The 18,901-nt window shown below is 43.1% G+C and overlaps 1 protein-coding gene across 2 annotated transcripts in view; it reads right to left on the bottom strand.

The window, feature by feature from the left end:
• PSMF1 (proteasome inhibitor subunit 1) overlaps positions 1–17,276 on the bottom strand; it is a 52,590-nt gene extending 35,314 nt beyond the window's left edge. Inside the window, exons 1-3 of one of the 2 annotated variants that reach the window (XM_029220371.1) lie at positions 16,986–17,276; positions 10,636–10,788; positions 9,049–9,131 (exon numbers count right to left, since the gene is read on the bottom strand). In XM_029220371.1, coding sequence (XP_029076204.1) covers positions 9,049–9,131; positions 10,636–10,788; positions 16,986–17,114 — 365 coding nt within the window. In that variant the 5' untranslated portion in view covers positions 17,115–17,276. The remainder of the gene's footprint in view (positions 1–9,048; positions 9,132–10,635; positions 10,789–16,985) is intronic. The other variant, XM_029220372.1, reaches the window with a different exon arrangement.
• Between the last annotated feature and the right edge of the window lie 1,625 nt (positions 17,277–18,901).

The following is an 18,901-nucleotide window of genomic DNA, read 5'->3' as shown; positions in this document are numbered from 1 at the left end:
AACACACAAAAATAAACTGCATTTCTATATACTAACAATGGACATTTTAAAATCAAAACCAAAGACAGAACACCATTTATAATCACCTCTCACACCCCAAAAGAACAAAACACATGTCCAGGACCTATATGCTAAAAATTATAAAATGATGATGAAAGAAACAGAGGAGGACCTAAATAAATGGAGAGACATACCACATTCATAGTAAAAATGTCAACTTTTCCCATTTTAGGTTTAATGATCTGTAAGTTTAATGCAAATCCTATCGAAATCCCAGCAAGGTTTTTTATGGACAAAGAGAAGTTTACTCTAAAGTTTATACAGAAAGGCACAGACTCAAGAATAGTGAAAACTATCTTGACAAAGAAGAATTGGGCGATCTTGAATGGCTCTACTCAATATTCAGGTATACTACTGATACATAGTTACAATAATAGATACTGTGTGACACTGGCAGAAGAACAGACACAAAGATCAATGGAAAAAAAAAAAAGAGAACCCAGAAATAAACCAACACAAGTACAGACAACTGATTTTTGACACAGTTGCAAAAGCAATTCAATGACAAATGGTGTTGGAGCAACTGGATATCCACAGGCAAGAAAATGAACCTCTCCCTAAACCACACAACTTATACAAAAATTACTTTAAAATAGACCACAGGCTTAAATGTAAAACATAAAACTATAAAATGTTTAGGAAAAAAAAACAGGAGAATAGCTTTGAGATCTAGAACAAGGCAAAGAGTTCTTACACTTGACGCCAAAAGCTTGATCCATAAAAGCAAAAATTTATCAAATAGCTATTATCAATTAAAAACGTATGCTTTGCAAAAGACCTTGTTAAGTGAATGAAAAAACAAACTACAGGCTGGGAGAAAACATTTATAAACCAACATCCAACAAAGGAATTGCATCTGAAATATACAAGGAACTGTCATTAGCCATCAGGGAAATGCAAATTGAAACCACAATGCAATACTACTATATACATCAGAATAACTAAAATGAAAAATAGCGATAACACCAGAAACTGGTGAAGATACAGAGAAACTAGCACTCATACACTGGTGGTGGATATGTAAAATGGTACAGACACTATGGAAAACTGTTTGGCAGTTTCTTAAAAAACTAAACATGCAATTACCTTTGAACTCTTGGCATTTATTGTAGAGAAATAAATATATCCACACAAAAGCCTGTACATGAATGTTCATAGCACTTTTATTCGTAATAGCAAAAAATGAAACAACTCAGATGTCCTTCAACTAGTGAATGGTTAAACAAACTGTGAAATGCCATGCCTACCATACCATGAAATACTACTCAGCAAGACAAAGGGACAAACCATTGATGCATGCAACAACTCAGACAGATCACAAGGGTATTATGCTGAGTGAGAAAGGCCAATCCCGAAAGTTACATACTGTACGATTCCATTTATATAACATTTTTGAACACTCCCTAACACCATACATGAAAACAAACTCAAAATGGAATAAAGACCTAAATGTAAGGCCAGATACTATAAAACGCTTAGAGGAAAACACAGGCAGAACACACTCTGACATAAATTGCAGCAAGATCTTTTTTGATCCGTCTCCTAGCGTAATAAAAATAAAAACAAAAATAAACAAGTAGGACCTAATTAAACTTAAAAGCTTTTCCACAGCAAAGGAATCATAAACAAAACAAAAAGACAACCCTCAGAATGGGAGAAAATATTTGCAAATGACTAGACGACCAAGGGTTTAATCTCCAAAGTATACAAACAGCTCATGCAGTTCAATATCAAAAAAAAACCTCAATCAAAAAACGGGTGGAAGATCTAAACAGACATTTCTCCAAAGAAGACATACAGATGGCTAAAAAGCACATGAAGAGATGCTCAACATCACTAATCATTACAGAAACAAAAATCAAAAGTACAATGAGGTTATCACCTCACACGGGTCAGAATGGCCATTATCAAAAAATCTACAAACAATAAATGCTGGAAAGGGTGTGGAGAAAAGGGAACCCTCCTACGCTGTTGGTGGGAATGTAAATTGGTGTAGCCACTATGGAGAACAGTATGGAACTTCCTTAAAAAACTAAAAATAGAGCTACCATATGATCCAGCAATCCCTCTGTGGGTATCTATCCAGAGAAAACCATAACTCAAAAAGATACATGCACCCCTATGTTCACTGCAGCACTATTTACAATAGCCAGGACATGGCAGCAACCTAAATATCCATCGACAGAGGAATGGATAAAGAAGATGTGGCACACATATACAATAGAATATTACTCAGCTGTAAAAGAGAACGAAATAATGCCATTTGCAGCAACATGGATGGACCTAGAGATTGTCATACTGAGTGAAGTAAGTCAGACAAAGACAAATATCATATGATATCACTTAGATGTGGAATCTTAAAACATGGTACAAATGAACTTGTCTACAAAGCAGAGTCACACATGTAGAAAACAAACTTATGGTTATCGGCGGGGTGAGGGATAAATTGGGAGATTGGGATTGACATACACACACTACTACATATAAAACAGATAACTAATAAGGACCTACTATATATAGCACAGGGAACTCTATTCAATACTCTGTAATGACCTATATGGAAAAGAATCTAAAAAAGAGTGGTATATATATATATATATGTATAACTGATTCACTTTGGTGTACACTTAAAACTAACACAACATTGTAAATCAACTATACTCCAATGAAAATTAAAAAAAAAAAAGACAAAATTTTAGAAATGGAGAATAAATGATGGTTGCCAGGGGGTGAGGGGTGGGGAGGGGGAGTGGGTGTGGCTATAAAAAAGCATCAGGAAGTATACTTGTGGTGATGGAAATACTTACTGTCAGTGTATCAATGTCAATATCCTTACTATTAATATTTAAGGTAGTTTTATACAATGTTATAATTGAGGTGAAATGTATAAAGGTAAAATGTATACAGGATACAAGTCTCTCTGTATTATACCTTACAACTTACAACTGCATGTAAGTCTACAGTTATCTCAAAATAAAAAGTTTAATTAAAAAATCACTTATTACATAACCATAAAATCACTAAGATTAGACTAGATCAGTGGTTTCAGGGCTTCTCTGGCCCCAGGAAGGGCAATGGAGAAAGCCAAATGGATAGGGCACAAGGACCTCCATTTGCTGTCCCTACTCTTTCCTCCAAAATCCTAAAGAACATGAAGAGATAATTGTACACCCATGTTCAAAGAAGCATTATTCAAAGTAGCCAAAAGGTGGAAGCAATGTAAGTGGCCATGAATACCTAGGACAGATGGACGGATAAACAAAATATGGTCAATACAGACAATGGAATATTATGCGTGCTTGAATAAAGAGTTCCATGACTAAAAAGTGTAATACCTGCAATGGTTTAGAAGTTCTAAGGGCCTGTGATCCATACATCCCTACAAAGATCAGGTTCCTACTTAGAACACAGAACTTTGTACACCATGCTGCTTCCCTGACCAAGTTGGGTAGCGGGGATATATCTAACTCCTCTTTCCTTTCAGTCAGATGAACTGTGTGTGATACAGGTGGAAGCCCTCTGATCTCCCTATGCAAAAGGTTTACCTGTAGAACTCAGGTCTGATTAAAAAACTACTAAGTCCTGAAGGAGAAGTTCTCGCATGATTTCTAAGCCTTAGGAGAACTGCCATTTTGGTAGTAGCAAAAGACAGCCTGTCATCCTAACATAGTAGAGGCATGACAGAAAGGAACAGGTTTATACTCCTTAGCAAATCAGTATGCTCAACTAGGGGCACAGATTTCTACCTAGAACAAACATGACATGCCATGACGACCTAACAAGGAGGGCCAGATGGTGGAAGGGGGCCAGAAGCAGGCAGCTCAGTGCTGCTGCCAGAAAGGCAGAGGAGAGAGGGAGGGCCTTATGATCAGGAGAGAGATCCATACCCCAGCTCTCTGAGCCTCAGTTTCCATGGAGATGATTCCTTGTGATCAGATTTCTTTCCGTCTGCATATTCATGAAGGGCTGGGCCCAGCACTAAGCACTCTGCTGACATCTCATCTCATCTCAGAACACTCTGAGGTAGTCCTACTATGTCATTTTACAGCAATCAAAACACACACCCCCAAGCACACACAAAACTCCAACAACAAATGTTAATTAAAAAAAAAAAAATGGAGATATTATCACCGCTTCTCTCTCAGTATTGCTGAGGGGACTAAATGCTCTCAGGAGCATGACCAGCCTGGTGTACAGGCCTGGGTTTTTCCAGAGGTTTTGTCAATTGCTCTCCCAATGGAATTCCAGAATGGAAAAGTCAAGAGAGAGACCACACTCTCAGTGTCCTTCCCTTTACCCTCTTAAGGGGTGAGGTAGGGTCATGGTGTGGGCGGCAGCCAGAAAAGCAGCTCTGCCAAGGCCAGGCCTGGCCTCACTTCACTCCTTCATTCCTTTGTCTACTGTGTGAAAAAGACCCAGATCCTGCCCTCAAGGAGATCACAGGCTAGTAGGCAGTTAATCATAAAATACCCACTTATTAAATGCTTAAAAGGTTCAAACATGGGGGGAGCAGGGGAGGCTACTCTGAGGAGCTGATGTTTAAATGGAAACTGAAGGAAGAAGAGTAGTTGGCTGTGGGAAGAGGCTGGGGAGAGCACTCTCGGCCAAGGGGAGAGCTCTGAAGAGGGAGGAGGCACATGGCACCACAGCTGAGACACCGGAACTAAGTGGGAAGTGGCAAACGATGAGGTTAGAGGGGCTGGGCCCTAGGCTTTAGGCCTCATCAAGGATTTTGTTCTTCATCCCTGGAGAAATGAACACTCACTGAAGGGTTTGGGGTTTCTTTTTTAGATTTAATTTGTAAGAAATTTACCAACTCTGTAACCAGTTTAAGTGTACGGTTCAGTAGTATTAAGTATATTCACGTTGTTGTGCTATCACCACCACCACCACCTATCTTCAAAACGCTTCCTCTTACAAAACTGAAACTCTGTACCCATTCAACAATAATTCCCTATTCTCCCCTCTTCCAGTCCCTGGCAACCACTATTTTACTTTCTGTCTCTATGAGTCTGACTATTCTAGGTACTTCATATACGTATTACCATATAGAATTTGTCTTGTGATTGGCTTATTTTGTTTAGCACAATGTCCTCAAGGTTTATCCATGCTGAAGCATTTGTTAGCATTTCCTTCCTTTTTAAAGCTGAGTAATATTCCATTGTCTGTATATACATTTTGTTTATCCGTTCATCTGTCCTAGGTATTCATGGGCACTTACACTGCTTCCACCTTTTGGCTACTATGAAAAACGCTTCTATGAACGTGGGTGCACAATTATCTCTTTGAGACCCTGCTTTCAGTTCTACTGGGTTTATGTCTAGAAGTGGAATTGCTGGATCATATGGTAATTAATTTTCTGAGAAACCACCACACCACTTTTCATAGTTGCTGTACCATTTTACATTTTCACCTACAGTGTACAAGGGTTCCAATTTCTCCACATCCTTACTAATTGTTATTTTGTTTTTTTGATAGTAGCCTTCCTAACATGTGTGAGGTGGTATCACTGAGGGATTTCAAGCAAGACTTTTGTTTTGTTTTGTTTTGTTTTTTTGCGGTACGCGGGCCTCTCACTGTTGTGGCCTCTCCCATTGCGGAGCACAGGCTCCGGACGCGCAGGCTCAGTGGCCACGGCTCACAGGCCCAGCCGCTCCGCAGCATGTGGGATCCTCCCGGACCGGGGCACAAACCCGCGTCCCCTGCATCGGCAGGCGGACTCTCAACCACTGCGCCACCAGGGAAGTCCCCAAGCAAGACTTTTAATCACAACCTGATCTGTGTTTTAAAAACGCTGGTCCAACTGCTGTGTGGGAAACTGACTGGAGGGTGATGACCAGGAGTGGAAGTTGGGATCTCCTCACATAGAGGATGCATGAAAGAAGGATGGAGACAAAGAGGGGTGGCCAGAATGATGCGGGCAGGTTGTCCGAAGTCTGAGAGAAGTGGAGCGGGTTAAAGATGGTTATCGCTGATTAGATGCAATTAAATCCAACAGGGTTTCCAGGCAGTTCTCACGACTGAATTTATAGTGATGCCAGGCTTCCTCCAAAACCCTGAAGAGGTCAATGAGGATGGGGATAAAGTCCCCAAAATGGAATAAAGTGGAAACAAATGGGCCCAACTATCTATCAAACAGATAATTTCATTACACTGATGGACCAACAAGCATTAAATCTAAGTACATTTTGAACACAATACTCTGACAATATACATGCTCAGTGGGACACAGTCAAAGGACAAAAAGAACTGGAAAGAAATTGTATTTGTGACTTTATTTAGTAGATCTGTTCTTGGTCGGCACTGATGTAGCAGTTCAAAAACTATCTGTGTGTATTTTAGAATCAAACAAATGAGTAAGTATTTTGAGGCTGTTGGGCATCAGGGTTCTCAACACAGAAGGGAGTTACAAGTACAGAATAAGAGAATACAAATTCTGCAGTGTTAAATTAAAAATAAAAGTATCAGTTTGAAATGTTAAGGGAAAAAAAAAAAAACTCCAGGAAAGTTTCCTAGCTCTGTTCTCTGAAAAAGCCTGAAAGCAATGACATCCTTCATATTAATGAGCACACTCAGGGCCCAGATTTTGGAAACTATTACCCACCAACAGAAATCATGTTTCTTTAGAAAAATCCCTGGTTTCAAGGCAGGGGCAAGTAAAGTACAAGGTGAGGGCAGAACACCTCATTGTGCCAAGAAGTGTGAAAACGCTCTGACATGGTGACATGTCAAAAAGACAGCTGAGGTAGCTCGAGGGAATTCCTACTGGTCAACTCTGGAACAAGCTGAGCATTCAAAGAATGACAGAAATGGAATATAACTTTGAATAAAAAATAACCCAGGAGTCTATTTTGATATTTTAAAAATTAAAAATAGGGACTTCCCCGGTGGCGCAGTGGTTAAGAATCCACCTGCCAATGCAAGTGACATGGGTTCGAGCTTGGTCCGGGAAGATCCCACATGCCGCGGAGCAGCTAAGCCCGTGTGCCACAACTACAGAAGCCCGCGTGCCTAGAGCCTGTGCTCTGCAACAAGAGAAGCCACCACAATGAGAAGCCCGCACACCGCAATGAAGAGTAGCCCCTGCTCGCTTCAACTAGAGAAAGCTCACGTGCAGCAATGAAGACCCAATGCAGCCAAAAATCAATTTAAAAATTTAAAAAATTAAAAATAAGGGGGAGAATAGAAAGCTTTTAATTAAAAAATCTAACTAATAAATGTAGAAAGAATTATAAACATAGAAAATTACTGTTTTACAATCATCACAGTAATAGCTGATTCATGCAAGAATCATCAACAGATGCTAAAACCACTGGGTAAAAGACTGTTGGGAGGCAGAAAATTCAGTCTGCTAATATAATACCACAGATCACTTATTAAACACAAAGGAAAACAGATGCCTTTACTGGAGAGAAAGGTGGCAGATACTGTCCTAACCAAATGATCAAACTGAACAAAATCAACAATAAGATAGATGCCACGTGCCTGATGTAAAACACTTAGGAGAACACAGCTTCCCTTACACAGTGTTCTTGTTGAAAATGTTCAACCTGGATCAAATGGTGAGGAAACAATCTGAATGTCCTACACAACAACTGACCTCAAGTCTTCAAAAATACCAATGCTAAGAACAACAAAAGTCTAGGAAACTGTTCTAGATGAAAGGTAATTGAAAAGATGTGAAAATAAATGCAGTGTGTGGTATTTGGTTGGATAAGAAAAAAATACCTCAAACCTAAAACCAAAAGACTAGCTAAAAAGGACACTGCTGGGATGACTACAGAAATCTGAACATGGACTGTGTATTAAATGACATTAATGCATCAATTCTACATTTCCTGATTGTGTTAACAGGAGGATGTCTGTGTAAGAACAAGGAGATACATGATGAAATATTTAGGGGTTAAGGTTTATAAAGTCTGGAAATAATTCTCAGATGGTTCAAGAACAAAAAAGCATACAGAAAAACTAAGCAAAAGTGGCAAAATGTTAAAAATTGGTGAACCTAGGTGATGGGTATATGGGTGTTCATTGTAATATTTTTGCAAACCCTCTTTTCTGTGGGGTTGCAAATTTCAAAATAAAAAGTCAAGACAAGTCAGACTTGAAGAAAATACTTGCAAAACACATATATGATTAATGACTGTTACCCAAAATATACAAAGAACTCCTAAAACTCAACCATAAGAAAACTCGATTAAAAAATGGGCCAAACACCTGGACACCTCACCAGAGAAGATAAACAGATGGCAAATAAGCATATGAAAAGATGCTCAACATCATATGTCATCAGGGAGCTGCAAATTAAAACAAAAATGAGATACCACTACACACCTATTAGAATGGCCAAAATCTGAAACACTGACAAGGATGTGGAGCAACAGGGAACTCTCATTCACTGCCGGTGGGAAGGCAAAATGGTACAGCCAGTCTGGAAGACAGTTTGGCAGTTTCTTACAAAAGTAAACACATTCCAACACCACCAAGAATGGAATCTGGGTGATAATGTGTGCCAGCGTAGGTTCATCAACTATAACAAATGCACTACTCTGGGCAGGACTGTGAGAGTGCAGGGCAGGGGGGAGGTTCAAGGAAACTCTCTGCACTTACCACTCAATTTTGCTGTGAACCTAAAACTGCTGTAAAAAATGAAGTCTATTTTAAAAATTGGGGGATGGAGTGTACCAGATTAGGTACACTTTTTCCTCCTAGGAACTCACTCCGACTGACTCCACTGGCTAGGCCCCATCTCTACCCTGTAGACTTGTGGACTCTTGATTGCATCATTTTATTTCAAGTGGCATTTCCCACGTGAATCTTCTCTTCAAATAAACAGAAAAGAGAAATGAGAAGTGACTGTGCCCAAGAGAGAAAGATCCTTCTGTTAACCCTCCTCCATTCTCTGACACCTCAAGTCCATTCCTTATATCTATCTGGCCACTGGTTCTCTCTTCTTTTTCCCAGGGAAAGGCCAACCCTTAGAAATACCTGTGGAAGTCAACCAGGTGTTCTGAATCGATATAATCATTCAAGTTCAGGGTCAAGTCTGACACTTGCTGTGAGCCATGTTCCTAGAAAAATGAAAAGAGAAAATGAGACACTGGGGTATTTCTGGTCTAATGAGTAAGTGGCGGGGCAGTGGGGGGAGAGGAACAATTTAATACTCAACCTAAAGAAATACAAAGAGACATATATAAGGACTGTTTGTAATAGATGAAGTGCATGTCTCATGCTTGGGGACTTCTCTGATCTAGGAATAATGCCTTTCTGAGGCAGAGCCCAAAAAAACCTACTTCCCAGGCTCTTTTGCAGCTTGGACACAGGCATGTAACTGAGGTGCCAAATGGATGCACAACTTCAACTTGGAGGTGAGCACCATGGATAAACAGGCTGAGTAAGGGGCAGACGTCTTGCTATCAAGAGTAGCAGCAGAGGCAGCAGGGGTCACAACATCAGTGGCTCCTGAGAAGGGGCACCTGGGTTGGCAGTCAGCCAGTACCTAATGCCCTGGGGTGGTGGCAGCAGCAGTGGTTTCCATGGCATGGTTTGGAGCAATGCCCTGGAAGCCCAGCCTTGAAACTGTTTCTCCAGCCCTCCCAACAATTCAGTGAGTTATCCCAGTTCTTTTAATAAACCTGACTGTTTAAACAAACCTGAGGGGATTCTGTCGTTTATAACTAAGAACCCTGTGTGATACAAAATCTAAACGTTCATCAAAAGGGAGACGGATAAACAAATTATGGTATTATGGAATACTACATAGTGGCTAAAATGAATAAGGTATAGCTATATGCATTCCCATGTAAAGACCTCCAAAACACACTGAGGGAAAAAAAGCAAAGTGCAGCACAATACAGACTGCATGATACTTTTGTATAAATACAGACAACCAGGCCAAACTTAAAAAAAGAGTCACTGCCCTCAGGGTGCTTACAGTCTATATTACATAGACTACAGAATATTCTGCTATAGTGGTAGAACACAAATATTACACCAAAGCATAAATAAGCACACTAATTACAAACTGTGTTAAGTACCAGGCAGGAAAATAAAATGATGAAGCAGAGGCATAATTTAGATTTTTCTGGCAGATGAGAGTAAGTAGTCAGGACTGAACTTTTTGAGTAAGTGAAAAACAAGAGGGAGTCAGTCAGGCTAAAGGAAGGGTGGAGGGTGTGTATCTGTGTGAGGTGGCAATGGTACAGAGGAAGAGCTTTCCAGCATAGGAAACATGAAGTATACAGGCTCCAAGGCGGCAGAAAGCTAAGCTTATCTAAAGAACTAAAAGTAGCCCCCAAGGCTACAATAAGCTTTTTTCTCCCAAGCTGTCCCTGAATGGATTTACCTTAACTATTCCTCTGTGAAGGAAAGTCCCTCCTCTTACAGTAATAGGCAGGGAACATCTCTGAACACAAAGCATTTCTACATTTAGGGTCCTGGCCTCAGAATAAAGTTCTGGAAGTAGGATCACTGAGTAAAGTCTTCACAAACATTGAGGGTTCTTAAATGGGTTTCAAAAAGGCGATCCCAAGGTCTACTCCCATCAGCAGAGCCCTCTGTGTCCTAGGGCCTCACCAGCACATTGATGATCATGCTGTTCTCCACAGTGACAGCCTTCACAAGGAGCTTTCTGGACCCATCCTTTGACTCATACCGGAGGACGTACAGGTCTTTATTGTTGTTCCATTCCGCTGGCAGCAGTTCTGATTTCTTATCATTGGGACCCGGCTGAGAAGACACCAGAGATGAGAGGTGAAAGATCATGACCTCAGATCTAAAAAGGACCTTACAGATAATCTAATCCCACTCCCTCACTTCACTGATGAAGACACGGAGGTCAGGAGAAGTAAAATGTCCAAGGTCTTACAGCAAGTCAGAGGTCTGGGGTCTCCGGACTCCTGCTCTAGTGATCCTCCCTCATATCTGACTGCCTTTGTGACAGAGCACTGGAACATGTCAAGAATCTGTAGCCTTGGTTTAACAATCTCTTCTCTATCCCCCTGTCAAGAATAAGGCCAGTCACCTAAAGGGATACTGTGAAATTCTAAGACAGTGTTTCTCGAAGTTTGGAATTCAGGCCATGTGCAAAGGGATCACAAAAGTGTTGAGTAAAACTACAGATTCTAATGTACACCTCTCCAGACTACTGTAGTGCCTTAATAAAAATTATGAACAACTTTCATACAAACAAAATATAGCACACGTACAAGATAAAAAAAGAATTATAAAATGGACACCTATGTACGTACCTACAGCCAGCTTAAGAAACAGAACGTGGCCAATCCTGTTCAAGCCTTGAGTAGCCTATCCCCAATGAATCTCCCTCCTCCTTCCTCATGGGTAATCACTAAGCTGTTTTAAAAATTTCTTTACTTTTCCTTATAGTTGTGTTACTATACACAAACCCTAAAAATATACTGTTTCAAATGTTTTTGAATTTTATATAAACAGCATCACTTTTATCTGCCGTTTTCAATCAATATTGTTTTGAGATTCATCCATGTCAATGCACTTAACTATAGCTGACTCACTGTACAGTTTTTGCTACATAGTTCACAGCCATATAGCCCATCATTGCATGAATATGCTGCAAGTTACAAACTCACTTGTTGATGGATGTTTGGAGTGCTTCCAGTTTATTTGTTTTGCTATTATAAACAATGCTGTTATGAACATTCTTGTACACATCTCCTAGTACACATATGGATGAACTCCTACAGAGTATCTCTAGGGGAAGAACTTTTAATTTATAAGATAAAGTCAAATTGTTTTCAAAAGAAGTATGGATTTACACTCCCATGAGCAATGTATGTATGAGAGTTCTTGTTCCACGAGGTCAGCAACATTGCTATTGTCCAATTTAAAAATTTTTGCCAACCTAATGGGAGTAAAAATGCATCACTGTGAGTTGTGATGGCCTCATCTCTTTAAAAAAAAAATCCTAGGACTTTCTTTTTACATACTAACGTTTGAGAAATAGTTCTGAAACTACCTCGATAGTAAAAACTAATACAGTGATTTCCAGGTGGGGAAAGATTTCTTAAATGAGTCCACAAAAAAAAAAGTGCTGTCTTTGACACTGCTCATAATTTAAAGCTCCAGATCAACAACAGATACTACAGACAAAGTTAACAGGCAGTCACGGGCTAGGATGAGCTATGTCCTAGCCTAGCTGGCACAACACAAATTAATAACTAGTACAAAAAGGGAATGCCTGGAAAATGAACAATAAAAATTGGGAACCCACTTGAAAAAGGTATGAACAAGCAAAAGATAAGAGCAGCTAACAGTGTATAGGATCATTCAACTTTTCTAGCACTCAGACACACATAGGCTAAAATATGAGATACCAGGATCCACCCATTAGACTGCTGTTATCTATTTTTCTATTTTTTTGCCAGTGTTTGTGTGGGTGTGGGGAGAATGGCAACCTCCAGGCGCTGCTGGTGGCCGTCCACACTCTTACAACCCTTTTGGAGAGCAATCTGGTAATATTCAGTGCAATCAGGTAAGCTGACACCCCGTGACCCAAAACCTTCACTCCTGGAAGAAATCCTGTGCACAGAGGCACAGGGAATATGACAAGGGATCTTCATCACAACCCTGTTGGAGGAACCAAATGGGAGTTAAAATGCAAAATATGTTCACAGTGGAATACTGTATAGCAGTTAGAAGGAACAAACTAGATCTAACTGCAGTATTATAGATAAAAGTAAACAATGTGACAAAGAAAAATTTTTTAAAAATGAGATTTACAGCCAGGTACCATTTATGTAAAAAATTTTAAAACACACAAAAAATCTATATATTGTTTTCATAGAAGCATAGTTCTACAGCTAAACACGCAGCAAGTGGACTGGGAAGATCTGTATTCATGAGACTACGGCGGGAGGGAGTGCGACCAAAGATGAAAAACAACAACAAAAGACAAAGATCCAGCAACACAGACCTCACACCTCACCAAGGACAACGGAAGGCCAAGAATGGAGATCGTGGGCCGCTTTGGTCACCTCTGGGGCTCAGGAATCAAACTGGGAAAGTGGTCCCAAATAAAATTCAAGACATTGCAACTGGCATGGTTTCAAACCTGGCTAAATGACAAGGAAACTCAGGCCTGAAGCAGAGAAATGAGAGTGACAGAAAACAAAAGTGAAACTAATCAGCCCACTCTGCTAAAAGAAAGAGAAACTATCCCCTCACCCTCAACTGGGTAAATTTCCTATAACCATGTTTAGTGTCCTGGATTTAAGGTTTACTTTGGAAGCCAAGAATTTGATGACATGCTTTGTCTTTGTTCTATCAAGGGCCTTTGAATTTATATTTATACCCTCCATTACAGCATTCAACCCACCAGAATTTCTTCTTGGAGTATAAATAATTCAGCCTGCTCACTCTCCCATAACCTCAGGCTTCCAGAGCAAGAGAGAATCCTAGGGCCTAGTGAGACTGATACCTCTCACTGCAGTGGAACCAATGTTCCCCAGCTCAAGGGCTGCCCTGATATGGGAAAACAGGTGGGACTGAAAGAGACTGGCCTTGGTGATATCAAGCCAAACATGGCATTCAACTGCCCTCTAGAGCGGGACATCAAATATCAGACCTCCCAAAGAGCTACGATTGGAAAGCAGCCATGGTTGTGCTGTTTAACTTGTTCGGATGAAAAAAAATCTAAGGGGGGCTGAAAACTGCCTAAGGTCATGGTAAGTCAAGTGCAGAGCTCAGTTTGGCATTCAGAGCTCCTGATTGCCCATGCTATAGCTGGAGATTTTCCCAGCCAAGTCCCCCAGATGGGCCCCCCAAAAGTAAAGATAGTTGTCCCCTTAGGCAAAATCCTGGGGCTGGAAGCATTCTTTAATGGCCATGAGTTCATTCCAGCGTCCCTGGGCTAAAATGCACCCAAAGAAGATCATTTGGGGCATCTTCTCTCTTTTGTCATAATCTTTAGATTCCTACAACAGAAAACAATATTCTCAAAATTAAGTCTACAGCCATCTCCATTCCCTTGCTACTTAAGCCACCTGACCCAGCTGTAAAGCTCTTATGAGGAGCGGTGCTGACTTCAAGAAAGAAATCCAAATTCAAATATTGAATTTTTTATTGAAGCTGTATCGTTCTTCTAATCAAGTTTTATGTACACAATTCCCCTGTACCAGAGGACACAAAACCAAAGAGAAAAGCAGACAATTTAGCTTTCTATTTAACTGTCAACATATTAAATGATCAAGTACACAATTTCAGGACCTTCCTCTCTCTCTTATCATCCCCAGAAGGGTGGGAAGGAGGAGGTGGCTGGAGAGGCAACATAAACATCCTCTGAACTTGGCAAATACTACTGGTCTCAGCTGAGACTGCTGGCCCCACACTGGAAAACTAAAACCTCTCTTAAATAAACTAACAGGAAAGATGCGCCTCCAAAAGGTTTCTACTCTGAATGAAAGTAAACTCAGCAGAAGCGAGAGGAGGACAAGTGCAACCTGAACTCCAGTGGCACTTAAGGGGCAGAGAGAAGCAAAAACACACCATGCTCTAGTGCGCAGAACAAATGCCCATCCCCCACCATGGGGGAACATGCTTGATTCAGCACTGGTGTGGACAGATGGACAGTGGGCAATGCCTTCAAAATCACCATCCACACTCCCCCGGGCCTCCCTAGGATGTCTGGAGCCAGCATCTTTTTCTGGCTTGCATGAACTCGACATGTGGCATCATCAACAGACTAGAATTAGATGGACCTCTGGGATTCAGTTAAGGATCTCTTATTTATTTTTTTAGACCAGAATTGAAATGAGATTGTGTTCTTTCTGAAAATTTGGAAGCCTGGAGTACATGGCAAGGGGATGGTGCCAGTTAGGAGGAGGCAATGACCTACATGAACTGATGTCCCTAAGCTGTCAAAGTGACTCAGACAGAGTTGCTGACAGGATTTGTGAGGGGACGAGTGGTGGGAGCAGATCTGCAGTGCTGAAGGGGAAGAAGAGAAGGGAGTCACACAGGCTCTCTGTAACAAGTTCCTGTTCCTGGGGGGAGAGGTTCTAACAGTGTGTCAGGGCAGCAGTAGCTAGCTGAGAGTAAAATACAGAGAGTGAGGTATATGAGGAGGGGAGAAAGCAGGGCAAACCTGTTAGATCTGAAGGACAGGGCAAGGGGCAGGGAGGGGTGGGGGGGCAGCGCTGAGAGTCGAAAGGGGAGCCCCAAGGTCAGGAACAAGTCTTACCCCCTCTCCAATTCCACCGTCCCCTGCACCATCCTACACATCAGCTTTCTGGGAGAATGTCCCAGGAAAAGGTGAAATGAAATGCCTGGGGCAAGTGAAAGAGCTGTTAAAGATTAGAAAGCTGGAATGAGGCAAGCGAGGAGACATAAGGTTTCTTTTGGGGTGATTACATACTGGAAGTGGAAACCTGACACTCAGGATTCCGGGCCCTGCCTCTACCTGATCCCAAGGTCTGAAATGTTGAAAGGCAAGGTAAGTGGAAGGAAGCAAAAGGTGAACAGAAAGGCCAGGAACAAAGGCATCTGGGAGGGAGAATGGTTCCTGCTTCCAGGGTGTGTGGGTGGGTGAGTGTGTGTCTGTGTGTAAGGCTGGTCCTTCTTTTCCCGTGAGCCTGGAGGTGGTGGTGGAGAAGCTTACTCTGTGTATCTGGGGTCCCACTGAGACACTTGAGGTCTGAGGGGGGGAAAAAAAGAGCCAGAAATCCATGACAGTTCTTGTGTTTCTTATTCCTGTTGGTGAGGGTAAAGCATGAGGGGGTGTGATAGTCTTGGTCACGAGTTTTAAGGGACAGAGAAATGGAGCAGTGGGGGTGGCGGGGCGAACCTGGCTCTAGAAGCCCAGGATGTGTAAACTGTCTGAGGAGGGATCCCTAAAGCTCTGTGTCAGAAGAGGGAAGATTAAGACGCTGGATGTATACCTGAGAAACTAACAAAGGATTAGGGTATCTGAGAGCTAAAGCAGTCAGAAATGCGAGTGAGGTTAAAAGCTCACTGTGAGACGAAAGGAGTGAAGCGCCCCGCTCCCCAGAGCTGGTCCCGGTTCTGAGAGCGAGGCGAGAGGGACAGTCAGGGGCAGGCAGTGAGTCCTGAGCGTGTGTATGGGAGGATACTTCCTCGGATGGAGCAGAAGGGAAACGAAGGGGCAGTAAGGGGCCCAGGCCCAGTTCTCACAGGAAGCTGGTGTGTGCAATGACGTATACGGGGAGAGTCACAGGGAAGCGGCAGGGAAGATGGGAGAATGCTACGGCAAAGAATCAGTGAGGTCGGCCGGGCCCGCCAGTCCTGGGGCTCTGTGGGGATGACAGCTGTTGGCGAGGAAACTTACTTGGCCCTACACCCAGGGTGCATGTCTGTACGTGTGTGGGAGGTGGCTGTTCCCCCGGAGCCTGAGTGAAGACCATAACGGTGAGTGGGCTGCACCAGGCCCTTCACTAAAGCGTGAAGGGTTGTCCGAGCTCTAAGGGCCCTTGACTGGAGCTGAGTCGGCCCAACCTCCCCCCACACCTGTGCCTGGATCCAGATGTCTGGTGGGCGCTCGACTACAGTATGAGGAAGGTAGTACTGGGTACAGCCCCACCCCACCCAGCAGCGTGGGAAGGAGCTTGGCGGAGTTCGGGTAGGTGAGGAGTACTCAGGAGAGGAACCCCTGTCTCGCTGCCAGATCCGCACGATCCCGGCCTCGGAGACTGCCAGCCTGTGCTGCAGCGAGTTCTGTCCTTGGGTTTTCAAATCGTGTTGTGCCAGCTAGGCTAGGACAACAGAGCACCTCCCCGACCCGTAGACTACAGGTACCCATGGTGTCATGACTCCTAGGACCCAGACCTGGGAGGAGGGAAGGTCAGGCACTTTGGACCGAGCCTCCGGTCCTCTGGGTTTGGGCAGAAGACACCTTACCCCCTCCACACTGGCCCCGGGGCAGCTCCGTGGCGTACCTGGTCGCCGGCACCCAAGCCGTAGTAGCCATGCGTGACCACCTCCCAGTGCAGGAAGCAGACGAGCGCGTCCTGCGCGCAGATGATGGCCGGCGCCGCCGACGCGAACAGTACCTCCAAGCCTGCCATGAGAGCCCCCGGCTTCTGCGGGCGGAGGAAGAAAGTCCGGTGAGCCGACTCGGCCCTCACAGTTCTGTGGACTCCACTCCCCTACTCCGCGTGCTCTCGTCGAGTCTCCACCTGCGCGGCCAAAATGGAGACGCTCTGCGTTGGGGTGTGGCCGCCGGAAGTAGCTTCCCGCTCCGGCGCTGCTGCGCCAGCGCGCCCGGCTGGAAACAGAAGGGAGACGCTAAAGGGTTCCGACAGGCAGCGCGTGGGCGGGACAGGACCCCTGGGGACAAGGTCCTTCAAAGCTGGAATCTCCGTCTTCCCTGCAGCGGGCAGATCCGCTACACGTAGGTTGTGGCATCGTTTGAAGAGAGGTTACCTTGTTCTGAGCCACAGACCTCCCATCTGCAGAATGGGGCGGACGTATGCTGGTGGGAGAAGAGGTAATGAAATAGGGCTATAATATATTCAGAATAATAATTGACACTTATGCGGTACTTGCTCCATGGAACATTATTCTAAATGCTTTACTTGTATTCATTTATTTAATCCTCACCACCCAACCCCATAAAGTTGGTATTTGATAGCTCCATTTTACTGATGGGTAAACAGACACACAGAGGGGTAAATGTCACAAAGATGAGTGAGTGGCAGAGATGGTACTGCGATCTAGCAGTCTGGCTCCTTGGATAACATTTATTAAATGTTTACTGTGTGCTAGATCCTGTGTCAAAACATTCACATCACCCTATCAAAAACTCTATGAGGTATGTTCCATTATCATTCCCATTTTGCAGATTTGTCACCAGCTTGGAGAATGGAAGCCGCTTCCCCCAAGAAGACGCAGCTGCTGACTGGAGAGCTGGCGCTCCTGATCCACTACCAAACGTCAGTCATTTATTTGTCTGTCTCCTTCATGATTTTGACCACTTACTGTTTTTACTCAAATAAATTGAGTTTTCCCATCCCAGTCAGCACACTGCAAGCCATCATCATCTCTCGCTTGGATGTCTGCACCAGCCTCTAAACTGCCATACTCCACCTCTGTCTCCCTGAAGTCTGTTCTACGCTCTGCAACTGGAGATGCTGTTAGAACACATGCCAGATCACATCGCTTCTCTACTCAAAACCCTCCCAGGGCTTCCATCACACTCAAAAGAAAAGTAAGTCCTTCCCATGGTCTGCAGGAACCTTCCTGTGGTCTGTGCTCCCCACCCCAATGTCTCTCTCTAACATTACTCCCTCCAATTTCCCTGCACTCTTGACTGCAATAACCTTGACTCCCCTCTTCTTTCACACCCACATCTGATGCAACAGCAAAGCTAGTCAACTTAACCCTCAAAATATATTCTGAACCGGACCACTTCCACCCACCTCCACTGCCTCCACCCTGGTCTGAGCCTCTGGCATCTCATACTTGGAGTATTGCAGAAGCTTCCTAACCAGTCTCCCTCTTCCACATGTTCTATTCTCTAGGCCTTTGCATATACTCCCTCTGCCTGGATTGCTCTTTCCCCAAACATCTGCATGGTTTGCTCTTTCATTTTAAGTGACTCCTTCCCTCACCTCCTGTCAGTCTCAGCAGAGGGCTTCCCTGACATCCCATCTAAAATAACCTTCTATTCTTAACCCCTTACCTTGCTTTCTTTCTTGCAAAGCATTACTCATAAGCTGACACTATATTAGATATTTATTTGCTTAATTATTTAATGACTGTCTTCCCACTAAACTGTGACAAGGGAGAAGGGACCATGTCTGTCTTGTGCACAGGTATATACCTGAATGCCTTCGTGGCTCAATATATACTT

The sequence above is a fragment of the Monodon monoceros genome, unplaced genomic scaffold (genome assembly GCF_005190385.1).
Source record: "Monodon monoceros isolate NGI ecotype Baffin Bay Population unplaced genomic scaffold, NGI_Narwhal_1 Super_Scaffold_13, whole genome shotgun sequence".
Lineage (NCBI taxonomy): Eukaryota > Metazoa > Chordata > Mammalia > Artiodactyla > Monodontidae > Monodon > Monodon monoceros.
Note: the sequence above shows the minus strand (reverse complement) of the source record. Positions and strands in the feature narration are given on the sequence as shown.